Raw genomic sequence first — 26,546 nt, 5'->3', positions numbered from 1 at the left:
AAAAACTGATAATTATGATAAAGAAAAAAGATTATCTTTATCTCCAAAATATTCCATGTTTGTCTTCAAGCTGAAATGATGTCTGTGATGAAGCAATCACAGTTTGGTTTTTGTCTTCCAGGAAGTTTGAAGAATTCGTAGTTGTTTTTCACTGGATTTCTGCAGAGTTTCGCAGCACAGTCGGTTTTGGTAATGACAGTTTGAGTCGTCAGTGAGTCAAATGTGCAGTAACAGAAGTTCAGGTGGAAGTGATCCCGCTCTCTGTTAGGACAGCAACATGTATTTTGAAGGTCAATGGGGTAGGTTTCTTGGTCATAACCCATATTTTTCAGTTCTTGCTTAAAACATTTCCTTTTTGCGATTTCTGCTGCAGAAAAATATAATTCTAAGCATGAATTCTGAAGCCCTGACTGTCTTCCCAGTTGATCACACCGGAGCCTCATACAACCGTGAAATACCATGAAACATGTACATCAAGAAAAAAAATACATGATGCATGCAATTCAACTGCTTTGATTTTATATTGAAGGTTTCAACTTTATTTGATTTGAGACTACAGTTTGTGCTTTTTGCAACCTTTACTAGTTTTTACTGTGTCTGCTCCCTTTACCCCCCAAACCTGTTGAAGGACTCAAAGGTGAAGCCATGTGTTTTTTTTTCTTCTTTTGTGTAGAACAAACTGCTGTATTTAGGGATTCACATTTGAACCGCCATTGAAATTTACAACATGGTGATAGATTCAGCAGAGCAGCAACAGCATCTTGTGAAAAACTTGTAACAAACTACTTATTATTAATATATATCAAGCAGAAGTGAAGTCAAATGATGACTTGGCCGCATGACTCCAAATTTTACGTGTGGCCTCTCAAGAAAAGGAATAACCCACCCCTAAATCTAAATCTAAATGCTGCTGCAATCACAAATCTCACAATAACAATGATCAAATGATTTTTCTTTTTTCTTTATGAATGTGGGATCAATCATGCCGAAAAACAAAGCGTCTCTCTCCAGTTTCCAGTTTTTATTGTCAACGCTGATGCTACTTCAAACTTACCTTGTACATAAATATCATTTCACATGAAGAATTGTGGTTTTGAGCAGTTGATTAGCGAATTTCACAGCTATAAAGACCAAATGACTTGTTAAACACTTCACAGGGAACAGTAGCAGCCAGCAGGTGAGCACAGTAGAGCATTTAGCAGCTGAAGAGACACATTGTTCCCTCTGAAGTTTAGAATGGCAGCAATACAGAATGAATAAAAGTAAATATTGGACTCATTTGAAACATCATCACATGTGCATGTTGTCCCAGATTGGTTTGATTTGAGAAGTTTACGGAATCATTTGAAGGGGTGAAACTGTCTGTTGCTTAGTTTTCCATATTTTTCATGTACAATTACTAATAATCTTATATTTACCAATAACGTAATACATTTTAAAAACTTCTGAATATCATAAAGGAAACAATCAAACTTCAATCATTTATAACCAGTCAATAATATATTCACTTATTCAATGACTGGCAAAATGCTATACAGTGGTGATTGCTACGCACAATGCTAAAACATCTTCCATATGTCGCAGCTTTAAATCACTATAGACTTTTTATTGACTCAAGAACGACGATAAGCACATATCCTTAAGCATATACTAAAATGTTGATTCTCAATTAAGCCTGGAAATGTGACAGTATTTTCACTCCAGAGTGACTGTCCAGTCTACCGTGCAGGGCCAAACATGGCATGTCACCTCCTTTATCTTGATCTACCGTCGCTCATCAGGCTGCCATCACACCTCACTTACCAGCGATTTTGTCTCTTTTTAAGTGTGCGTTAACCATGCATCCTCTTTCACCCCATGTAGTCCAGAAAAGAGCTGCCCTAAATGTCTTCTTCATTGTGTTATGACATTATCAATTAACAGTTGCATTTATTAAACAGGAAATGAAAAAGGGCACCATGAATATTGGAATATGAATAGTCCTAAGAATACCAATTAAGAGCCAGTGCCATTGTGTTCACATTGGCCTGTCATCTGCGACAGAGTACGCCTTGCAATTATCTATGTGATGAATATGGGTTATTGCTGTGTCCTCTTTCAGTACACAGCGTGTGAGGGTCATGAGGAGTTCATAGAGCTCTCTTCATCGTGTTATTGGTCCTGGACTGCACTATAACAGCATAATAGGATGGATAAGATTTTTATCAGTGGTTCACTTGGGGTGATTGTGGCGCTGTCCCTGTTTTTGTCTCCCTTTTCTGCTCATTTAGGTGTGTCCAAATATCAATATCGAGCCAGAAAGGACAATGGCTTGTGGTTTGCTGGTGATACATTTTTATTTTTCCGTCAGGGATGTGAATAGCCCGACATCCGGCACTCTAAAACTGTCTTTAGATCAATCGATGCAAGCTCGGTGATGCTTTGTATTGTACTTTGTTCCTTAGAAATGTAACTTGTGAGTTGCACAGATGGATGACATTACATCATAATGTAAACACGACAAATCATGACCACACACACACACACACACACACACACATACACTCGCACGTACCACTTCGTAACAAACCGAAAACATTTAATCAGATGGGAACATGAAGACTAACCTGCACTTATTTAATCAGTTAGTGCAACATGTCATCATCTCCTGATTAACTGATTTGAAATACTGCATGAGCGTTGGTCTGTACTCCCCATACAGATGTGCAGATGTACTTGTGGCCACTTGCAGCAGGTGCACCGTTACGTGACTGGCACCTGCATCCTCTGCGTCCTGACTGTGAATGTACTTTGGGGGTGCTGATGCTGACGCCATCGTCTGCGAGCCTCTGTCTGGGCATGTAGTGAACCTTTCGTAGGAGCAGGTGGCAGCACCATGCTGCAGAGTGTTGGGGAGGGTGCGAGGAAATTTCCTGCAGTTTGAGAAATATTATTTCCATCTATTCAATTTTCAATATTTCTTTACCCAACTGATGGTCGCAGGAGGCTACATCCTGTAAAGTTCGCCAGAGATAATGTAACACGCACTCTAATCCACATGCACATAGAAGAACATGTAATCTCCACACAGAGAGGTCGCCAAGGCTAACCTGACATTTTTACTTTAAGGCCCCTTATTCTAAATGTAATACTATGGATGGGTGGATGGGTGGGTGAGTGGGTGGGTGGAGCGAACTAAAGATTTGGATTCGTGCATGATTTTCTTCCACAAGGATAACATTACGGTAATTCAATTATCATATCAGTAAATTCATACATTAGAGAAGCACTGTTGTCGTACATTAGTGTAAAATAGTATACATGTTAATTGTACAATTTAACTAAAAAGTATATGAATATACAAATACATATATTTAATGTTACTGCATGTGTTCAGTGGGTGTACAACATATTGTGTGAGTGTGCATGTATGTACGTATATCATCACCCTTGGATGGAGCTGAACAAGCCGTCTCTTCTTTATGTGGCTGTCTCAGTCTCACAAGCTTCTGTCTGCAGCGTCATACTCGCTGTTGAAACATTTGTCATGAAATCATATTTTCTCAAAAAATGTTTTGGTTTCATTGGAACCTTGTAAGCGTACTATTGATATGTGCTGATGAGGGTAACCTGAAACACTGAATTGGTCTACCATAAAGCCAAAATTAAAAGAGTTGAAGACTGAAAAGCTGAGGCAGAGTTGCATAATAACTGTGAGTGGATGTGTCATATGGAGGGACAACTTTCTCATAAAAGTAGTTTTCTTTTATTGTTGGTATGAAATCACTGATCACAGCTGCTGGAGTATTTTCCTCCAAACATGAACTTTTGTGATTTCCTCATTGAGTTAAAAGAAAACAGAATGATAGTTACTATCAAGAGAGTCACTTTGTTATTGTAGAGTACAGAAATGCAGTATATTCACACTGCTGAATTTTATGGATTTCTTTTTATTTCTTCCATTCTTGCTAATTGACTTCAGTGGAGATGCCTCCTTGTTCACTCCATGATGGTCCTGCTTCAGTGGCACACAATCATCCAGTTAGCACTGAATCCTCCACTTCACCGCCTGCAAGCATTGCTTCCTCACAAAGAAAGCGAAACCAATTTTATCTTAATCACAGTTCCAGTTCCACTTGTTCCAAAGTACCTTTAAAATAACTCAAGGTCCAAGAAACAATTATTTTAATGCAGCGTGAGAAGCAAACACTGCTATCATCCCGCGTGCTGATTTTGCTCCCCGAAGAATATTTCCTGTGAAAACATGCTCATTACAGAGTTTATTGCATTTGTGTCTTTGAATTTTGGAGGGCGAGCACATTCAAAACAACTGTGAGAGTGGGGTTTTATTTTGGCCAAATGAATTTATATCTAAAGTTATTTTTATGCATGTCGACGTTCCCTTCTTTTAAAAGGAGCCTCGGTGTAACCTTGGCATACTTCGAAGTAACTGGTAATAATTACATAAATTATTGAAATGTGAACAAGTTACACATAACTCAGTATAAAGAGAAACAGACACCGGAATCACACCAGTATATATTTATTTATTTATTTATTGGAATTAGACACCGTGGCTTTCAAAAGAAAAGGATATTGCATCTTACAGTGTCCTTTTATTGTGGCGTGCGTAAGTCCTCAGTGACACCTGTGCAATAATCCTGCTGTTTAATCAGCATCTTGATCTGCCACACCTGTGGTGTGGATGGATTATCTCGGCAAAGGAGAAGCACTCACTAACACAGATTTAGACGCATTTTTGAACAATATTTGAGAGAAATGAACCTTTTGTGTGCAAAGAAACAGTCTTAGAACTTTGAGTTCTGCTCATGGGTTTCCTCATTGTGATCTCAGGGTCTCAGTGTTTTGCATGGTCTTAGGGGGCCTGTTGCGGGATGTTATTTAAATAAAAACAATTAAAAATTAAATTAAAAAAAAGTATTTGGCCCACGGACCTTATGTATGTGACGCCTGATATAGCTGATCAGATATGTATAGAGCAGTAGGCCAGTATTCATCATAAAGAATATAAACACATGAACTAAGACGCGCTATTTGGTTTATGTTTTGACAACGCAATTAACCTCTCCGTGATATTTTTCTTAGGAACAGTCTTTAGCAGTCATTTCTTCAGCTAATTTCTTATTGAGGATATAACTCTCACAAACAATTATCTTTGAAGACTTACAAAGTTATATTTGACAACAGTTTTGTCTTTAGCAAAGATTTTCTCTTTTTATTTTGTGATTTAATATAAATGTCTCAAAAATCAAATGATATAAGATGGTTTATTTCTCTTCAAAGTGGCATTAGAATTTTTAATGCTTACTCCTTTATGTGTCCATAACGTCAGAGGTCGTTTATCAGTGGAAATCATTAAAATGTCAGGGCTGAATGTTACGAGGTCAGTGGGTGCGTTGGATTCTGTTTCTCACATGTTTCTCAGAGTCAGTCAGCAGTGAAAATTCTTGGTTAGCCCAGTTTGGCCCGGAGGAGTTTCTTGAAGGCCCGTGCTGCGGAGGACATAACATCTTTACTGCAGGAGTGGGGGGGGGGGGGGGATCTGCCATACAGCCAAGAATTACGGCTGTCACGGATGAGAAGCTTGAAAAGACGGTCTTAAAAAACTGCTAACTGTCAGAGAAAATGATTCTCACCACTTCAGGAGCCCGGCAGTAGAAACTGTGAGGATGTGACTGATAGACAACTTACCCAAACGTGGTTTTTACATATTTATTATGTTTCATTTAAGACAAAACAGCCTCAGCGATGAGGCCTCGCTTCTCTTTGGATTAATGGCTTCTTGGGAAAGCTTTCACCGCATTCATGTGAGTGTGCAAATGTTTCCTATAAGATGACTTTCCTCAGAAATGGGATCATAGTGGAAGTGATACGGCTTGTGTAGTCATGAAAAAAAGCAAACAACTTTTCCTTGAGGTGCCTTATGCTTGTGGGCTCAGGATCTAAATTTCACATTTCAAAATTATACTAATGCTGCTATTTTTGGCAGTAATGTAATTAATATTGTTGAATACTATTTCAGCATTGTATTTACCGTTACAATTACTGAGGTTTAAGTGAGCCAGTTAGTTGTTACTTCTGTTGTCTCTGCCGTGTCTTTATCCTACCCGTGAGACCTTTGTTGACTTTAGCATGAGCCTTAAGCTGTTCACTAAATTGCTGTTTACCAGAGAAGGGCCTTCACCTTCTGTGACATTAACATTAGCTTTAATCTGCAGTATTCATTAATTTTCTTTCACCCAATAATCTGTAATTACATTAGTAGCTTTTCGAGAAACTATCTAATAAATGTAATCTGATGTTTAATCCTCAGTAATTTGCAAAACATTATAGGAAACTACTACCTACAAGCACATTCATCTCTATAATGTAGTGAAACTATTATATCATGAGAATAGCTAAACTACATCAGTACATGTGCTGTATTAGTGATCAAAAGTAAATAATCAAATGTAATATACAAGCCTTTACACCAGTAGTAATATGTATAGTGCAGCTTTGTTAAAAGATCTAATGTATTTTATTGTTATGCATTTTAAGGGCTGCAATCAGATATAAGGCCTGAATTAGAAAGACTTCCACAGATTAAATAAAGCATGAAAGTAATCACAGCAAACACGACCAGTCAAAGACTGCACAAAATCAAATAAATATGTCATGTGTGTGTAGCCAGATGTTCATAAAGCCAACTCAGCAGGTGGCATTTGCAGCAAACATTGTGATCTCCAGATAGGGGAGTCTGTGCTCTATAATGAGCCTTTAAACATCTCAACAAAGGCAAATACATAATGCATGCATAACACACACACACACACACACACACACACACACACACACACACACACACACACACACACACACACACACACACACACACACACACACACGCACACACGCAATACATAAATATATATTCATCAAGGACAAATTATTTTTTTACTTGAGGCTTGTTTTGCACTTTCTTTCCAAGCATTTTTAAATTCTCACTTTCAATTTGTTTACTAAGCCTCCCCGAGTTTGTTCACTGAGCTCCTCTTATGTGTCACCGTGACAACCCATACAACAACATGAACAAATGTGACACAAAGCACAGCGCACACAGCCCGACTACACACAGTTTGCTTGGATCTCATTTCTACGATAAATGGAAACCCTTGAACGGTACAACCTTATCTGATTGGCTTTATGGCATAACAGGGTGGAAGTAAATGCCACCATTACCATGCCATTGACTATTGTTCAAAATATATATGTATTGCCCATTTGGCACTAAATTGCATTGCTTTCAGTAGCTTTGATTCAGAGGCCTCATGAAAAGGATGTCGGGAGTAATTTCTGGTTCTTTATGTTTACATGTTTACATATTTCTGGTTAAAGTAGGTAAGTAGTAGCATATGTTACACACACCCACAATATCTGAAAATGGAGCTGCTCCTTCAGACCTGCAAATGCAGGAAAAGGTGTCACAAAATTAGATATGGATTCAAGACATATACTCGAGTATAACAGGAGTTAACGTTAAACAGCAGTTTACAAGGATTGTTTTCCCATCAAGTCGTGTGAAAGGAGATCATTTAATGTGAAAATACTCTCATCAGTTTTGACAGTTATTTGGCACAGATTAATAGGTAAATGAAAACTGTGCCCATAGACCTGAGACCCCCCCCCCCCCCAAAATAAAAAAAAATAAAAACAGATGCAATGTATATTTCTCTTAAACGTGCACTCATTCATCAGTAATGAGGACAGAGGAGAAAAGATAGAAGACTCTGCCACAGTAATAATGAATATTCAACATGTAATCTCTGGTTAAAGAGTTAACAGCTTGTGGCAAATACAGCAATGTCAGGAATTGCCAAATTATTGTAACAGAACTTTATTTCTGAGGCTTTGGAGGCTGTGCATTCAGTTCGTTAAAAAAATACTTAGTCATTTTTAGGCTTTGTTTTTTTCCCCCCCGTTTCGTAAAGTGTACCAAGAGTTTAGGCATATAAAAACTTAAATAAATACCCCTGCTTTTTTGATAAAGTGTAGAGTTTGAACATGTGAATATAGTTTAAAAAGTGTTAGTGGAAAGCACCGCTTTCTGCAGAGTGCAGTGTGTTCCAGGTTGGACTGTAGAAATATTTTCTGATCCCTTGAGAAAAGGTTCCCTCATGCTTTATACCTCCTTTCTATAAGGATTTTATTTCAAGCATCGTCTTTGTATGCGTTTCTGTGGCAGTCTGTTTCAAAAGACTCTGTGATGGAGACTTAACAGACATCACCCTTCTTCACCACCAATGAATTGTTTGCGAGGGCGCCAGAAAGAGGTCAGGGAAATATCGAACGAGCGCCTGCTCAAACAGGAGCCGGAGTGCGTCAGGTGAACGTGTGTGTAAATTCCACTTCATCCCTGTGCTCATAATAAAATCCAAATTGCAAATAATTGAGTGAGAGACTAGTCTTCCTCCGATAGATTTCCCCTCCCATCCACCAAGAATCATTGTGTCTAGAGTTTAGCGGTTTCCAATTGGCACTTTACAATACTGGAAAGCAAATGGTGGTTCAGCAGCAAAGCTTTTCTATAAATAATATCTGCTGAAACCCAGTGGTCTTTTTTTATTGTAACAAAGGATGAAGTGGGCACTTTCATCCAGAGAACTGAAGACGTCATGGCAGTAGAGCCTCATCAGTGCTGCACTGTGGAAGTGCATTTGCATACCAACGAGCACTTGAAACGACGCGCTCTGTAAATAACGCGTACGGAATGAAATCTGAAGAATGCATGTGGCCGCAGAGCTTATTGTTCTAACTGACGGGGATATCATAAGCTAACCGCTCAATTATTCATCATTTTATCTGGTCCTTATTAGATTAAAAATGTATGTTGTCTTTAATAATTTACAATGTGTGTGTGCTGTTTTGAATGGCACGAGGTATGGCAGGTACCAGCTTTATGCATTAGTGATTAACATATTCAAATTAATCTGCAAACATTACTACAATTTTGTAATCAAAGTGATTGCCTAAGGCAAATTAAAATTACCTTTTGTCACCCCACACATCAAGTTTTTGATTAGGCCAATTAAAATTGAAGTGTTTTTAGCCACGTTCTTTCCCCAGCTCCATCTGCACTTCACCTTTTTTTTTAAGGAAGAAATATCCACTCACTCCCTGCCGATCTGCATCAAATCTTTTTCTCTCTTCATTACAATGTTCACTCGAGATGTCATTATTTGCTTAATTGTAGTTTTGGTTGGTCGCTTGATTGTTTCTTTCATACCAGTGTGGATCACAGTTGTTCATTGAGGATCCAAAGTTAGTTCTCAATTGAAAAAACGATTTGCGTGGCAGGAAAAAAGAAATTCCACATGGTAGTGATCATTTCTGGAAATAACCTGTCATGAAGTGTTGTGTCGCTGCAGCAACACCCCTTTTGTCTCCTCCCATCATAAAACATTGTTCTAAATACTGTGAACTGGGAAGGTTTCTGTGAACTAGTTTGTTGTTTCTCATGGAACTCTCTCTCTCTCTCTCTCTTTTCTGCTCCATGTGACAACTATTAGTATTTGCGTTGGCCAAAGCATTTGTTTAACTCTTTCAGTTGGAGAATCAACCTCGTATTTATCGTGAACTAACGCAGACAGCCGTCAACAACTTTAAAGATATTGCACTGTAGCATTAACCTGTGTCCTTTGGAGCTGTTTTGTAGTAACTGTCCAAATTGATTAAACTCATTAGAAATTGAAATGAAGCATAATGCAGAGTATAACATTAATTATGCTATTTACCTTATTGATTATGTAGGTTCATATTGGGTTGAGTCAGGTACCCTAACATATATATATCTGTTAAATGTGTAGCCTGTAGCGTGTGTCTCACCACTTCCCCGGAGTTAACACTGCACACAAACATTCTGCAGGGCCAGTTCAAGGCCATATTACGCAGCTTGCGGCTGCACAGAGGAACTGCGATACAAGCTTATGCCAGGTCGAACAAAGCCTGTCGGGAAAATGAAAACAGTGTGCGCTGTAAGATGAGCCAACTTCCGGCCAGAGAGGGGAGACGAGTGCCATTGATGGCACAAAGGTCTTAGTCAGCAAATCTTAACCGTCCAATAAAATCAAATTGATTTGAGTATGATATATCTAAAGGAAAAGGAAGCATTTGCCAGTCCCCTTGGTCAAAAAAGGTTTTTTTTGCAATATTTTTTTAGTCTTGAGTGTTTCAGGCTCAGAGTTTATGTGAATCCATCTTGAGGTTGCCAATAAACTCATCTGCTATGGATCCTATTTATCACCCGGGTGTTATTTGGGGATCGAGTTTGAGGTTTTTTTTTTTCTGAGAGTTGGTCAAAGTTGAACATTGTGTGAGGTCGAACAGTGATCTCAGACACTTCTGGACCATGTCTGGGAGAAGCTTGACATGACATTGTAACTTCAGCTGAACATAATGAGCGAATCCGTCTTCAGCTGACCCACACGGAGCTGACAGCTCAGCTCAGTGCCTCTGCCACTCTACAATAATGCAACTACAGCGTGTACACAGGATTAGCACATCCTAACTGAGAGATGATCAAAAGTAATGATCACGTTTTTATTTTCTATAAATGACTACTATCTCATTTTAAGTCAAGCAGTTAGTGAGGGTTAACAAAGAGTTATTTTCCCAGTACATACAGTATAACCTTGAATTCCATGGGGCAAATTTGGAATATCTTCAGCATAATACAAACTCATTTTTTTTTTTTTAGATTAAAAAGAAAAAAGTCTTTGAACAAAAACAAAATACATTTCATTCATTGGAATAGAGATATACCGACATTCATGGCACTCAAACGAACAAATAAATTGTTCATAACTTTTAATGCTCACATAAATTACTCAGTGAATGGTGGCTTAACGGTATAAAAAGTGTTTTTATTTTCTTTTTCACATTGATGAAAAGAGGAGAGCTGTCTGAGAGCATCACAAATGCTATTATCAAAAAAGTCTACTACTCCAGAGGCTGCATCACAAAAACATCTTGTAATCCCTTTTCAGAAATTCAGTGATAAAAAGTCTGCAAAGGTTGGTTTGGACTGAGTAAACAAACAGCACACAGGATATCTAAAGAGCTTCAGGCTGACCTGGAGCTGTGTTCCAGTTCGTAGCGTACGCCGCACACTAAACCAGACAGAGGACGCCACTTCTGAAAGAAAGTGTGTTCTGAGAGAAAATCTAATATGAGCCAAAGTAAAACTTTGTGGGAACGAAGTCCACTAGTTTGTTTTTCAGTGACGAAATGAAGCCCACTAGGAAAAACACCCCCCGCCTATTGTAAAACATGGCTGACCTGCTCTCATGCTGAGAGGCTGCTTTGCTGCCTGTGGTAGTGGAGGCACTGAATGTAAGAAAAGACTGATGAAATCTGAACATTACTGAGGCATTTTCAATAAAAATATGTGAGAAACCTGGTTTGGAGGTGAAGGTCTGGGTCTTTCATTAGGACAATGACCCAAAGCGCACATCCTGCAGTACAAACGAGCAATTGAAAGTGAAAAGATGGACTGTAAAAATGGACTAAATCTTTCTGAAATCTATTGGAGAGAGCTGAAGTCTGTCACTCGATGTACTAGAAGAAGCTTTCCCATCTTCTTAAAATTATTTCTCTGAACACGAAATGATCATTGGTTGTGTGTGTCTAATGAGGAGAGCGACAGAGGGTGAAACTGTGTGTGGTCGTGAACAATACAGACATAACAAAGGACTATAAATGTAAGACCTGCAGCTACTTATTTACTACCCATTAAAGGAAAAGGACAATGGACATACATGGTACAACAAAAAGAACAGGAGAATGGAAGAAAAGGCAGTACTTTAGAGGAAGTTGCTGTGTCGACCCTAAGACCCCTTCACCATTGACTGAGGTACGGTACTGGTCTCGAGAAATGTGAGGGTTCTGACACAAAAAACTGGGAATTGAAATCACATAAACTGAACTGGCAAATTTAAGACACAATGCACAACAATAAGAGTCAAAACTACCAGCAGACTTGCGCAACAAGCTCCTAGATACATAAAGAGACATTTCAATTTAGTGCCAAGCTGTCTTGGGATTTGTTTTTCCTTATTAAATGAAATTACAACTTGGCAGTTATGTATAAACGTCTTTTTTTATTTTTGCGCTGGTTGTAACTGTTGATATGCATAAATATGCCATGTCTAAAAATCGTCTTTCTGCCCTTTTCATCTTCAGATTTGTGCAGTAAGCCATCGCAACCTGTGCTTGTGAAAACATAAAGACAAACTTTGTCACATGTGTATTCACACAGTAGTTTCCGCTAAAGTGGCGGTGTGTGTTTTGACTGCCGTTTGAAAACCAGAGCTACTGGAGGAAAATCTTAAATTATGTGCCGCCGCCATTCAAACACAAACACTAAGTGACAGTGCAAGGGACAAATTAGCAGCACTCAAAGCACAGAATCAACGCAACTGCACCAGGAGGTGCAGCGCCATTAAATATTTGATTCTACCTCTTGCAGATTGTCAAAGACTATAAAGAATAACAATGCCTGTTCAGTTCAGTACATGACATTTTCAGTCTTTGCCTGTTATTTTTAAAAACAGTGGTCACAAATGGCAGCGTCGCTGTGCAGCTGCACATCATTGAGCCTGAAAATGCCTTCAAATCAACCAGGCTGTAGTGTGAAGAGAAATTTCTGCACTACGTCACATCTTTTGGTATTTCAATGCCGTCATAAATAAGCATGTTCGACGATGGTGACAGAATGTAAATATTTTATTTCTTGAAGCTATGTTCTCAAGAAGCAAAATGCATCCTGCAGTGCCGCTGCTCCAAACACATTATTAATTTATAGACCTGAATCCCTGCCAATGTCTCCCCTATCTGATATTATACCTTACAGAGTTGTGTACATCTTAGAGAATTTCATGAAGACCCTGTCTGGATATCACTTTGCATGCCTGATCACCCTCTCCCTCTTGCCAAGACAGGAAGAGCATGAATAATGATTGTAAAAATAAGACATCTCAAATAGAGTGTGAGTTTTGATTGTGAGTTTTCTTACATACAGCTAATCATTCCCTTTCTGCTGTTATTTTGCAGGCAGAGTATGCAAGTTTATCTTCACCAAAAGACATGTGAAGTAACATCTGTCTCTGCTGCAGCGACCAAGATGAGAAAATCTATAACAGGATTCATATTTTCTCCACTGCTATCTGTTCAGTCACTCATATTATGTTCAGCAGATCTCATCTATCACAAAGTATTCCATCAGGCTGGACACATTTACTGCCGACATCTTCTCAAATAATGTATTTCAGGCTTCTTTTTTTTTTTAAATCCTTTCTCCCCTCCCTGTTTGTCCTGCTGGCCACAGTAGATTTTTGCCCTGACTTGCCTTGGTCCATTTTCACGTTTGACCCGATGTCTTTCTTCTCCATGTTTCTTTACTCCTGTAGTGATTCGGAGGACTGGTTCTGCGAGTGTCCCCCGCTTTACACGGGCCGACTCTGCCAGCTCACTGCCTGTGAGCGCAACCCCTGCAGCCACGGCGCCACCTGCATCCCCAAGTCGCCACTAGAGGCCGTTTGCCTCTGCCCCTACGGAAGACAGGGTCTGCTCTGTGACCAACGTAAGTGTGGCAAAGCGTTGCTCGACACCGAACAGTGCAGCGCAGATTCATCAGCCGTATTGAGGGACTGATCTGCAAACAGTTGGTGAATGAGAGCCTTGGGCAGCTGGTAAAATCGGAGCCTGTTGTTAAATAAGGGGATTAATGTAACTAAATTCTGCTGACAAAGCAGAAACCCCTTCCTCCAGCAATGCAGTTAGATAGTCAGAGAGAAAGTTGCTGAATCTCCTAAAAAAGCGACTTTAAGTTTATAATGTCTCAACAACTGTAATTCCAGCTCCTTGTATTTTTTTCTTCTCATTACTTTAGCCAGCTTACTGTATAACACAATTAAGCCTTCCCCTTCTGTCAGACAACCTAGCTATTTAAACGATTTGATTTAAGGTCATTAAGTGCTGAATATCTGCAAGATTAATGACAATTTTACCATTATTGAACAATCAAATCATCAAAACGACGGACACCGCACTTCCCTACTGAAAGATGAAAACAGGTGTTTCAAGTGTCCACCCACATCAAAACATTCAAATTAATATTTCAGATTATTGCTATTAAATTTTCTGCAGACATTTATCATGGCCCAGTGAGGACTCACTGGCGTCACATTATTCAAGGACAAGTTCAAGAGTTTCACTTCCCTAATGCTTTCATTTGTCACAGTACATTATCATTTGTTTAACACTGTAAGTTTGGATACATCCAAGTTTCACATATGAGACATTTTCTCTGTGAGGTAACTTCTTAATGAGTTGTCTAAGCTACTGCTATTTATTGTTGTTAACTGTGGATAGTCTGAATATAATTTCCGTGGCATGATGCAAATTTCTGGTACATTTCTTTGAAATACGGAAATTGTCAACCAATCATACCAACTTTGACTCCCTTTCATCCATTGTGTGGGCTTACATTTAGCTGCATTTTATCAGCTCATATTTTCCAAGCCCTAGGGAAAGTGACAGCTGGCATTCAGACAAATACACTATATGATATACTTCTATATAACAGCTAACTGGTCTGAACACAATGTGTGCATTAGTATCTGCCAGTGGATGCTATTTTCTTATCTCCTTTCAGATTAGAAAATAATAAAATGATTGTTCTCACATGCACTGTGAAAATGTGCGCGGTCCCACTTTGATCATGCACCAAGAGGTCTTGCTACATGTACTTAATAGAGAAAACACTCCTACACACAGCTGAAAGCAACACATGCAGCTTCAGCTATTGCACACAGCAATGGAATAAGATCTGTTCACTATATTGCAATTGCTTATTGTACAATAAGCAATTGCATATAATACATGTATTATATGCAATGTATAATACATTGAGTATTGTTTAAAAATCAATTCATTATTAAATACATTATTACCTTCTCATAGTTTTCACATATGACATTTACTGGTATGTACTGTTTAGTAGCTGTATGGGAGATCTGTATTACTTTCTCTAGCAGGGTCATAGCACCCTGTTCGTTTCCAGGGTAAATATCTCTATTTCCTGGACAGAAAGAAGTATGAGCTCACAATGGTAGCACCCTTTTTATAACTTGTGTTACCTGTGCATCAATAAACTGCTAATTGCTGGCAGAGGAGCTCCAGCGAGGGTCAAGATCAATCTGCATGTGGGCAAGGACACGCTGACTTGACAAACAATTATTAAGGCGATAAAAGTTGAACCCTCACCCGCAGCATGTCAGGCTAATTAACACTGTCACTAACCTTAAACTATAAGCTGCCACTACAAAGCAAGCTTGAGAACTGAGAGCCATTTACAAATCAGTGTAGGAAAATGCATCGACTCAATTTTCTTTAGTAGTTGAGAGCCGTGTGCTGTGATAAGAAGCAGAGAAGAAGAATGTATATTTTGTTGGAGTCAGGGAGCAGCACTCTGGAATCCACCAGTGCATTTTTGTCAATCTACACGCGCTTGTGCAGGACAAATATCGACTCCATGTGCAATGTGCAATAGACTTCGAATGGGTCATTTCAAAAACATGGCATTCTGGACACCATTTTCAAAACGTACTGTTTGACAGACATGGAATGCCGATGACATGAAGAAAGTTTCCAGGGTGGTAGATAGATGCCTTCAGCTTTCTGCTATACTGGTTTTGGTGGAACTTACTGTTCCTCCAATTTCAAAATGAGGAGTCAAAACATTCATGTGACTCACAACACCACCTTGTGTTATAAAATGGTAGTTCCAGACAGAATGTTTGACCGTCTTGGATGATGAGTCTTTTGCTGATTCACCTTGTCAAATGTGTGTGGGTGGGATATTTAGTTTGCTCAAAGTTACAAAAAAAAATGTGTTTGTTTGAAATGACTGCCTGTATCATTTAGTCGGTACAGAATGTCTTAGAAATTTCAACCAAAATTATTTATGGGTTGGAATTTCATTTGCTTATTTTACAAACAGCAGTGCCAAAAGGAAGAGCGCTTCACTTTGTGGTTCTCAGAAACAAAAGGTTTTGCTTGAATAAACCGACTGTAGTAGCAGCAGGGTGCTTGGCATATAAGTCGCTGAGCCGTGCTACGGTTTCTGTCAGCATCTCAGCGCCCACATGCCAAACAGAGAGATATAACCTTCTAGTTTCACATTAGGTCTATAGTTGACATTTGAATTTTAATCCTGATAACATCAGACACTGCCAGACTTAAAACTGATCACTCTTGAGGTCCCCCACGTGTTGGAGCTTTTTCCAATACTTTAGTTCTTGCAGCACTTTTTTTTCTCACATTCGGCCCTCAGAGAAATAATCAGAGTTATAGTAAGGTGATCCTGTGAATTTGTTTTTCCTCTACTGGAGGGAGAAAAAAAAATCTTCAACAATTTTCTTCTTTTTTTTTTTTCTGCCAGGGTGCATGAAACAGTTATATGTTATTTATAAATGTAATGTTTTCTCTCCTTGGCTCCCATGTGCACTTTAATAGTTAAGGTTCTTTGTGAACAAGCAGGAAGTGCAGTGAAGGGAAGTGATGGTGAAGTGCCTCGAGAGTCAAGTTCGTGAAAATTTAATGAATATTTAAGATAACTTCACTCAGAAATATTAATGACCATTCTTTGTACACAAGCTGCCCAATAGCTTCTGTTCAAGATTTACATTCAGAATCAATACAGGAAATAAGCAGTAAAAACAACATCCTGCATGTTAGACTTTATTTTTCATCTCGCAAACTCATTGTCACGTTCCTAAATATTAAACCTGTTTGGAAATGATGAAGTCAGTTGCTGTGATTGTTGTTTTAATTCAAAAACTTTTAAAGATGTCTGTGTGAAGTGGCAGGTCTGAGTGAACAAAATAAGAGAAATGTGCGCAGGAAAATAATAACACTCACTGTTGTTGTCTTATAATCTCGCAATCAACACACAAACTGATTACATTTTAGGGATGTGTACAACCGTTTGGCTGCCTTGAGTGGAATGATATCGTCTGTTGACTTTTAACGTCTGCCACAAAGAGATGTTTCAGAAATGAGCCTTTCATCAAATGTTAATGAATAGTAGCTTTTAGCCAGCTAAGAGTCTTTCTATTCTTGATTTTCTGAAATTGTTCTTGCAGCTCACTTCATGTCTTGGGGTATTTTTAGATGCTCTTGCATGCATACCTGCCCACAGATCGACAGCAATGTCCAAGAGACTACAAAGGCTGGTTCTTGTGTTTCTTCTTATCGTTGAAGGTCTGCTGATAAATGGTGTCCAGCTTCAAAAAAACTGTATTTTTATTCATTTATTTTTACTTCCTAAATAAAATACATAGATGCAGCAGGGTGGATTTTTTAAAAGAAAGGGACATCTAAGTCCTGTTTTACTGGGTGCTTAACATGTGGTCACAGAACAGATCGTTGTGTTCAAGAATACAGATTCACTCGCCATAATCAGACAAAACATGCATAGAAATAAAATAACTCGACTCGTGCAGAACGGTAACAGTCTGACATACTGCTTCTTACCAGGGCAAATATAAATTATTGGTAGAGTTGAGATCAACTTTTGACTCAGCCTGCCAAAACAGCCATTGTTAGTCACACAATCCCTCTGGAAAATTCCTTCCCGGCCATCACTTTATAGCAGTGGTGTCAAACATGTAGCACACGGGACAAATTCGGCCCACCAAATTGTCTATATTGGCATTTGATGACCTTTGATTAAATTTCTAATCTATTGTATTGTTTAATCTGATGTGTTATGGAGCAGTAACAACCCGCTATGTTTAGCAATGGAGTCTAAACGTCTAATGTGCCAAGTGTGTATTTATGAAAACATACATGCTGCATCTTTCAACATAATCTTCTTGAAAAATTAATCATAAGCTCAACACATTACTTACATTTTCAGAAGCAAAGAAAAATTAAAAGAGAAAAAAATTATTTGTAAAAACACGACATGGTTTCTGCAGCTATGACTATCTTTTGCATCATAAAATATCAAATTTTTTGGAAATTGAAGTTAGTTTTCCTGAAATCTCTCAACATGTTTATGTTTTGTGAAGCACTATCAAATAAATGTGTACATTTCCATAATTGCGTCATGCTTTTTTGCACTAAAACTAAAGAAAATAACGAGTTTGTTCTTTTCTCTGCACTTGCAAAGTGCTTATTGGCATTGTCACAGTATTTTTCTACCTGGTGCTAATATTCTTCAACTTCTCTTAAAAACAAATCATATATCAATATGTCTTTCTATGCTTTAAGTGCTGAATTATGTGATAATGTTGCACATAATTATACATCCACCAAACTATCCTGCACTTATGCTACAGCCTTATTTCACTTTGTGCCCAGCAGACATACAGTTTGATCTGAAGGTTTTTGTTTTTTTAGCTCAACAAGATTTTGCCTCGACATCCACAGTTTCCCTTAACTGCCATTTCTTAATGACATTTCACACAGTGGAAGTTACAAGCCGGAGGTGCTTTGGTATGTTTTTATAGTCTACCTGTGTTTTCCTGGCATCAATTAGCTTCATTTTCAGATCGACCATCACTGCATTTGGAAGAGTCCTTGGCTGTTAAGGGTTACCTCGAGGTTTGAAGTGTCAGTTCTGGAGTTGTCACTCAGTGACAATTATGGAGTCTTTACTTGCTTTACTTGTATCGCTCAGTGTTCAGCAAAATTAATAAAAGTCTGAGACTTTTCCAAGTTGAAGAGTTTATTTTTTTCTCCACACCACAATTGCTTCCTTTTGTAGCTGTGCATTAAGGTTTCAAACATAACTCATATTTAATGTATTTTTTTTTGCTTTCGGCGTTGCGGTGGTTTACTTATTTTACTTCAAAAATCAGCTGAATCTATTTCCCCTGGGGGCTAAACTTGTGTATTTTTTACAATGTTTGTGCTTAAACAGTGTGCAACGTTATTCTGCGTCAGCACTTCAGTTTGCTATTGATTTAGTGAATTTTTCCAAACCTTTTGTTGTTGTGATTGTGAAGGAAAAGCCAGGTGTTCACTGTATGCAGTGTTTGTATGTACCTGAGGAGAAGCGTTGTTTTCCTGCTCCTCCGCTGCAGCACAGATGCACACCGATTCAGTTTCATGTCAAGATTCATTTCACAATCTTGTGCTGCGTGTCACTACGTGTTTTTCTTCTGCTGCTTCTGGTTCTTTGCAGCGAATTACACAAATGCACAGCTAAGTGGAAATGCTGTGTAATGCTGTTTGACGGAGTGTGGTGATATGATCTGGAGATGGATACATTTCATGGAAGTGATCTATAAGCTTCCTTTGTTAGTAATATGTTCTGTAACCACAAATCACACTCACCGGTACTCAGTATGTTACTTAACGGGAAGTGAAATTGGAAAAACACAACTCTGTACCATTAAACTCGTCTTTTCACATGCAAGTCTAGCACAGCCAATAATATGCAAGAAACTACATAATAACTCAATGAGGAGACTGTGGAACAGGAACTCAATCATTTGACTACTGTAATCCAATTATCCATCTGTTTTTGTGATAGTCAAAGGTATGTGAGAGCTCGTGCAGAATCGGAGTCGTGCCTGCTGGAAATGCTGTGCAACTGTGCTTCTACTGTCTTGAATTAGATTTAGAGAGTTAGTGAGGAAAATACTAATTTTTGCACTCATAATCAGCAGCTTATCCCAAATAAGATTTTTTTTTAGCTTTTATGAATTTTATTGAAAGAAATATGTATGCGCAATGTCATTAAATTAAGAAAAAAACCAAAGTCACAAACTTAAACAATATAGCACTGTTTTTTTAATTTACTTCATCTGGGGGCGCCAGAGAGCTTCAGATGGGCACTGAAAAGTCTTCAGGTCACAGGGATGCCTTTTCTCAGTATGATTGGAGTCCTTTTAATTTTGAAAATGATGAAAAGCACCAAAAATGTTGGTTAAATCTATCAATTACTTTTTGTTAAAACACTTTTGTTACAATTGAATTGTAAACCAATTTAAATTAGGGAACAAAACCATTTGTAACAGTGAGAGCAGTTATATGTCAAATAAAAAGCAAAATAGAAAAACGGTTGCACTTTTCTTCACTTTTCTCCAAAAATCTGTTCACAATATTTTCTGAAATATAGAAAAGTCATGTATCCAATTAAAAACAACCACTTGATATGAGACAATCCATGTGTGTCGATATGTTTCAAGCTCTGTGACGATGGGGGTTTCACCCTCCCACACTGATGACAATATTATCAAACTTAATTTTGCAAACTCCATGGTATCATCCGCACAAGATTGGCAAAATGTTGAATAACACAGTTTTGATTAATTAAAGCTGAGCTGTTTTTTTGTGTGTGTATTTAATTAGTTTGATATAATCTGTGATATGTCACTATAACATAACAAGTAATTATTAAAATCACAAGGATGCGGATTCTTAAAAAGCTCTCAGTATATTTACAAATAAATCATCTTTGATCAAATCATGTAATCACATCAAGAAAACTGATTTATTCAAGCTTGCAAGAAGTCTGGCACGTTATTAACTGTCATAAGAAAATGTTGTGTGTCGGCTCTGAGCACACAAGGATCTCATTACAGGGAGAAGATGATCATGCATAATAGCGGCTCAAACACAGGAATGTAAAAAAAAAAAACGAGGTGTAGCTGTAACACTTCAGCCTTTCAATAAAGGCAATTGGAGCTTTAACAGACTGCCGATGATAACAGAGGAATTTGCGGCTTTATTAATAATTTAGCAGCCAAACAGAGCTGAGGGCAGTAGCAGAGGGCTGCTCTGAACCCCTCTTAGCCATCGCCTGGGGCGGCACAAGAATATGCAAGATGTTCCCACTGAAGGAGAGTGGCCTAACGTTTGAATCCTCACTGCTGTGAACGAGGGGGTGAAAACACAGCAGCATGTAATTTTGAATGAGCATAGGCAAATTTACATTGAGTCCCCAGTGTAAAATCAAGTGGATGGGTTATACTCTGATGGAATACAAGCGAGCGCATTATTGAATCAACCATGCGTTCTGAATAAGCAAACTTGAGATTGTAATTGAATATCGTTGGGATTATTGTGCCACCCTTGTGAACATTGGGTATGAAGTGACGCTTGCTTGCCAGAATCCTTCCTAAACAGCTCCTAATGAAAATAGAAAAAGACTGGAGAGGTGGTTGTATTTGAAAACAGGTCATCATCTAATAGCATTAGAGAAGAAAATATTTCACCAGCCAGCTGCCTTGTAATGTGGGGCAATAGTGCCATCTTTTGGTAGCCTGCGAAGGAAGCCATATCAGACCTTTGAATTTATAGAAGCCCACACATCCAATAGCGGACAGACCCCACAGCAACTCACCCATAAATATAGATGAATGTATTCTTTTAACTCTTTGAACTGTCTTTGCTTTGCAGACATCAACATAACCCGTGCCAGATTCAGCGGAAGTGATGAGTTTGGTTACACGTCCTTTGTGGCTTATTCCTCCATCCCCAGCCTCAGTTTCTTCTATGAGTTCAAGCTGAAGTTCACAATTGCAAACAACTCATCCGCTGTCAGAGACAACCTGATGCTGTTTGCTGGACAAAAAGGACGAGGTAAGGCTCACCTGACGACCACAAAGTAATTGAAAATGATGTCGATGGTGAAGTGAGAAAGAGAAAAGTAACTTCTGAGACATCCTCTTAGCTGAATTTGACTTGTCAGACTTCAATACGTATTTTAAAAGGAATGCGAGTGTGATTTTGTTTCACCTGCTGTGTATGATCGTGTGATATCTAACAGATTTCCTCTCTCCTTTGAGATCTTATCAAGAAGGTTCCCCACGGATTTTTCTTTCTTGGCAGATTTTAAGGCATAAATAATGGGTTTCCCCACAGCCTGGTAATTAGTTGATTTCCAAGTAAAGTGTTATTGCTTTTGACTTTCAAAAAAGACATGTTGGCATTGTGAACATGTGATGAACGCGTGAGACGCAAGTCTTAAAAATAGTGAAGTTAATTGCATTAAACAGATTCTTAGTGCACAGTGATGCTGTCAGCAGCTATCACGTTAAATTAGGATCTCCTTCCTGTGAGGTCACGTTTGATAGCAGGTAACTGCTGTGCCAGTGTCTTCAGCATAGTTCTTCACAAGTGGCAGACATTTAAAAGGAGGACAAAATAAATAAATAAAAAGACGAGACGAGATTGTGTGGATCTCCTGCACTTGTTTTCCCTTGAGAGCATGAATCATCAAGGTGGAGGCAAAACATAACAAGAACAATATGAATAATGAAATGTTTGTTGGGGGAGTGAGCTGCACTGGAGGAGTGGTCCGGATTCAAAGGCAAAATGTAGGAATGGATGAAATATGAGCAACGCCAAAGATAATTGCTTTAATGGTGTGGCATCGTTCATCAGTGTTAATTGTTTGATGGCTGTGATCAATTTTCACATAATTAAACAGGCAGAAAGGAAGCACATATTTTACTGTAGGAAACAGCATAATGCAATCTGAAATTCATCTGAATATAATTGTTATTCAGAACGTTTGATTAAGATGAACAGGAGCAGTGAATGCAGAAAAGGGTGTTTTACAGCTAAAGTTCATCGTACTCGTTTTTGAACTCTGATGTGTTTTGTAGGTGACGATGGTGATGACTTCTTTGTTTTGGGACTCCGCACTGGGAGAGTTATGCACAGATTCAACCTCGGATCGGGGATTGCCACCATCGTCAGTGATCGACTCAACAACCAGATCAGCATCCACACGGTCACATTTGGCAGGTCCAAGAGAGTCGGTTGGTTAAAGGTGATCGGATGAGTTCAAAACAGTTCATGTTTTCTTTCTGCATGTATTGACTCAAACTATGTTTATAAGTCTTCAAAAAGTCTTCACGAGAAACAACATTACTTGTGAGATATAACGAGCACAGTATCACCCTAACTCAGACTTCATATCTATTGTATGCATTTGACAACAAATAGTAGAATTAAATTTATTGGATGGTGCAAGCTAACTGGTATGGTGACATTGAGCAGGTATCCCCATTTTGATTCTGTGCTTGGGGGGGTCTTTCCATATATATTCTCTCTCTCTCTCGCTCTGTTGGTTTTCTCCAGGTATTCCAGTTTCCTCTTAAAGTCCCAAAAGATGCATTAGAGATTGATGTGTACTTCTGAAAGTGTTTTACGAATAACTAGCCTGATGATAAGCAAACAAAACAGGAGAAAACCTATTTAACAAATTTAAATCTAAACACATACACAGACAAGGCCAAATGAAATGATAATGGTAAAGTATAGCAGGATGGTAAATAAACCAACCAGTGACCCCTTCACATTATTACTGACACACAGACAATGAACACTTTAACCATCCCATGGTTAAATAGCCTCATGAGCTCCTACTGTTAAATATGGTGTGGTGATGTAGTGTAGTGAGGCTATGGAAGAGGCAGAGAGAATTCTACTCCTTCGCTGAGGCCAGTTTCCAGGATGGAAAATGTACAGGCATCAAGAAGGTACCAAGAGAGAGGGCTGAAATCTCTGGAGACTCTGTGTCTTAAAGATATTCCGAGGCGAAGAAAACAAACACTGTACTATACTGCAACTGCTGTGGCTAATAAGTTGAGATGATTGGAGGAACTATAAATCAATCCCAGGTTGTACCTTTTGTCAACTTTGGCAGACTGTTAAATGCATTGGGCTCCTGCCATGGTGGCCACACAGCTCCTGCTTGAATATTGACATTTTACTATGTCTTTCTCAGGTTGATGGGCAGCGTAATAAGACGGGATTGTCTCCAGGACCTCTGGTGGGCCTCAATGTTTTCAACCAGCTCTTTGTAGGTGGATATAATGAATACACCCCTGAACTGCTGCCACTTGGCTCCAGGTTCCGCCACAGCTTTCAGGGTAAGACCGCTTTATTACAACCCAGCACTCTATCTGCAGTCAGGACGGCGGGTCCTGGAGTTTCTCCCAGGATGTCTGTCTCTTTGTAAGCTGAGGGGAGGGTGTGTAATGAAAAGGGAGTTGCGGGCTTGGACTGTGTACGAGGACAGAACAGAGCTTCGGGGGTTGATTGTATCTGCAGCCTGTAATCACTTCACACCCCATACAGTGAGTTGTGTGTAAATCCATTCCTCTGCTGATAAGTCACTTGAACAATGGTGGAAGCTAAATAATCTTTGTCATCATCAGCATCATTTATGCTTTCTCTCAGGTGACCCTGTGTAGGAATATATTGTGGAGAGCATTCATTGTGTGCGCTAATGTGTGGAACTGCAAAGCAAAATTGCCATAACCATAATGATGACAACAGCTATGAATATCATCATAACCATATTCAGCAGTCTCTGCACTACAGCAGTGAAGCTAGTTATTATGGAATGTCATGGCTGATCCATTTGGGGTGAACAAAAATGCTTTTTATTTTTAAGGACCAGAGCCGTTTTGTGTGTTTGCTTTTATTTATCGTCATATAATTCATTTTTCTGCTCGCCGAATAAACCTTCAGAAATCAAATCAGCTACAATAGAGCATTAGTTCACCCGTTGCCATATCGGCCTTTGATTGTCCCCCGTATTGGTGAGCACTACCTGAGCCGGGCGACACCGGTGGAACCATAACCTCTCTACTCGGGATGTAATGAGAACTCATGAGCGTCTAATCAGATCTGTGTGACCTTCCTCCAGCCCTAATCATGATGGCTGGCAGTGAACACACTGATAATGCACTTCACTCCCAGTTATCAACAGATCCACACTCCCCTGTGGAAAGGTGGAAGAGGAGGTTATACAGCTGCTCGGCGGAGAGAAAAAATTACTTAGTCAACTTCATCAAATAAATAGTCTTTGTGTCTGTTTTTTGATTTGAATCTGCTTTGACGAAGAATTTTCTTTTGTCAGACTTGCTAACAGATATCAACAATTTCTTCTTATCCAAGTTTTTAATTTATCCGATTTGAAACAAATGTTCCTTTTTATTTCTCTGACAGGTGTCATTACTCCAGTTTTTATCAGGCCTCATACAAGATGTGATGCGTGCACGAGTTTAAAACAAAACAACAACAACAACCATCCTTTTTCTCATCTTCCTCCTGAATCTGCTTTGCTTCTTCAATGGTCTGTGTTTGCAGCACCAAAACCATCACTTGAATCTGCCAAGTAGACAGCATCATGCCATGAATATTCATGAATGAACATGACATTTCCCCTGCATCCTGTTTATGCCAATGACTAATACAGCAGAGAGATGGGAGTCTGCATGGGCAGATGACTAGCAGGGTTGTGTTCAGGCCTTATATTTATAGAGGGACCCACACTCTGCAGGTACAGGCCAAAACAAATATTGTCTTGGAAAAAAAATGGGATCGTGAAAGCAAAAAGTAAACACGGTGAGGGAGATTCGTGATGACAAGCGGCTGAAGAAGTTGGATTTGAAACGCGGGCGTCTTGGATGTGAACTGTGGGGGAGCGAGAGATTTTAATTCCTTCAAACCCAGCAGTGATCGTCTTATAAACTCTGGTGGATTTATGTTTGTGTTCCTGATGTCAAACGCCACATTGTCACTTGATGAAATAAACAGTCAGAAAAGAAATACATTTTGAGCGCGGCAGACATGGTGAGAGGTGTTTCCCTTCACATTGGCATTATGTAAGAGTCACAATTCAGATTTTATTTTAGTTTGTACACCTTTTATCTGGATAAAGGAAATAGAGAATAGTATATCTTGTATTATAATTCAACATCAGACTGGCAGTTTGATGTTTTTGTCTCTACCATTGTGTTTGTTCTTGACACAGGGTGCATCTTTGACATGCAGTTTCGCACACGAAGAGACGGGAAGTTTCAAGTGCTGGCTCATCCGGCCTTCGGGCGCAGCGTGGGTCAGTGTGGCGTCACCCCCTGCGCTCACGTTCGCTGCAGCAACGGAGGGACGTGTGTGGACTCTGGCTCATCCGTGTAGTGAGTGAAGTTCTGACGATTTCACTCATGACGAAGACATGTCATAGTTCTGCTCAGTGTGTCTCTTCATTATGTGTGAACTTAAAGTCAGCTCCACAGAGGTGTAGAAAAGGAAAGTCACTGTGTTTACAAGCTTCCTCCAGCGTTTCGCTGTGTCCGCCTGCAGTTGCCAGTGCCCATTTGGATGGAAGGGAGCGCTCTGTACTGAGACCGTGTCTGTGTGTGATGTGGAGCACAGCCCCCCTCCTCTGTGTGCCGATGGCTCCACCTGCATCCCTCTACCCAATGGATATACCTGCCAGTGCCCCCTAGGGACTGCAGGAGTGTACTGCGAAAAAGGTTACCTCATTAAACTTCTAAATCCTGACTTTTTATTAATGTGCTTTTTTTTTTTTAAAGCTGACTTGCCAAAAAAATACCCAACTTTAACAAGAGTCCTACAAGTGCTGTGCAGATGGAAAATTATTCTACAAACGGTATAAAACAATGCACCAATTATCTAAGAAATAAACAGTGAAATTACACATCCAATTAAACCAGAGAATATTGGCTACA

General features: G+C 39.1%; 1 protein-coding gene across 1 annotated transcript in view; it reads left to right on the top strand.

Moving 5' to 3' along the window:
• The window catches only part of eys (eyes shut homolog), a gene marked incomplete at both ends in the record, with an annotated part of 166,040 nt that overhangs the window by 136,541 nt on the left and 2,953 nt on the right, over positions 1-26,546 (top strand). Inside the window, 6 exons of the mRNA XM_080507410.1 lie at positions 13,446-13,618; positions 21,454-21,636; positions 22,665-22,831; positions 23,792-23,936; positions 25,829-25,991; positions 26,158-26,330. Coding sequence (XP_080363536.1) covers positions 13,446-13,618; positions 21,454-21,636; positions 22,665-22,831; positions 23,792-23,936; positions 25,829-25,991; positions 26,158-26,330 — 1,004 coding nt within the window. The remainder of the gene's footprint in view (positions 1-13,445; positions 13,619-21,453; positions 21,637-22,664; positions 22,832-23,791; positions 23,937-25,828; positions 25,992-26,157; positions 26,331-26,546) is intronic.

This window comes from Blennius ocellaris, assembly GCF_963422515.1.
Source record: "Blennius ocellaris genome assembly, chromosome: 13".
NCBI lineage: Eukaryota > Metazoa > Chordata > Actinopteri > Blenniiformes > Blenniidae > Blennius > Blennius ocellaris.
Note: the sequence above shows the minus strand (reverse complement) of the source record. Positions and strands in the feature narration are given on the sequence as shown.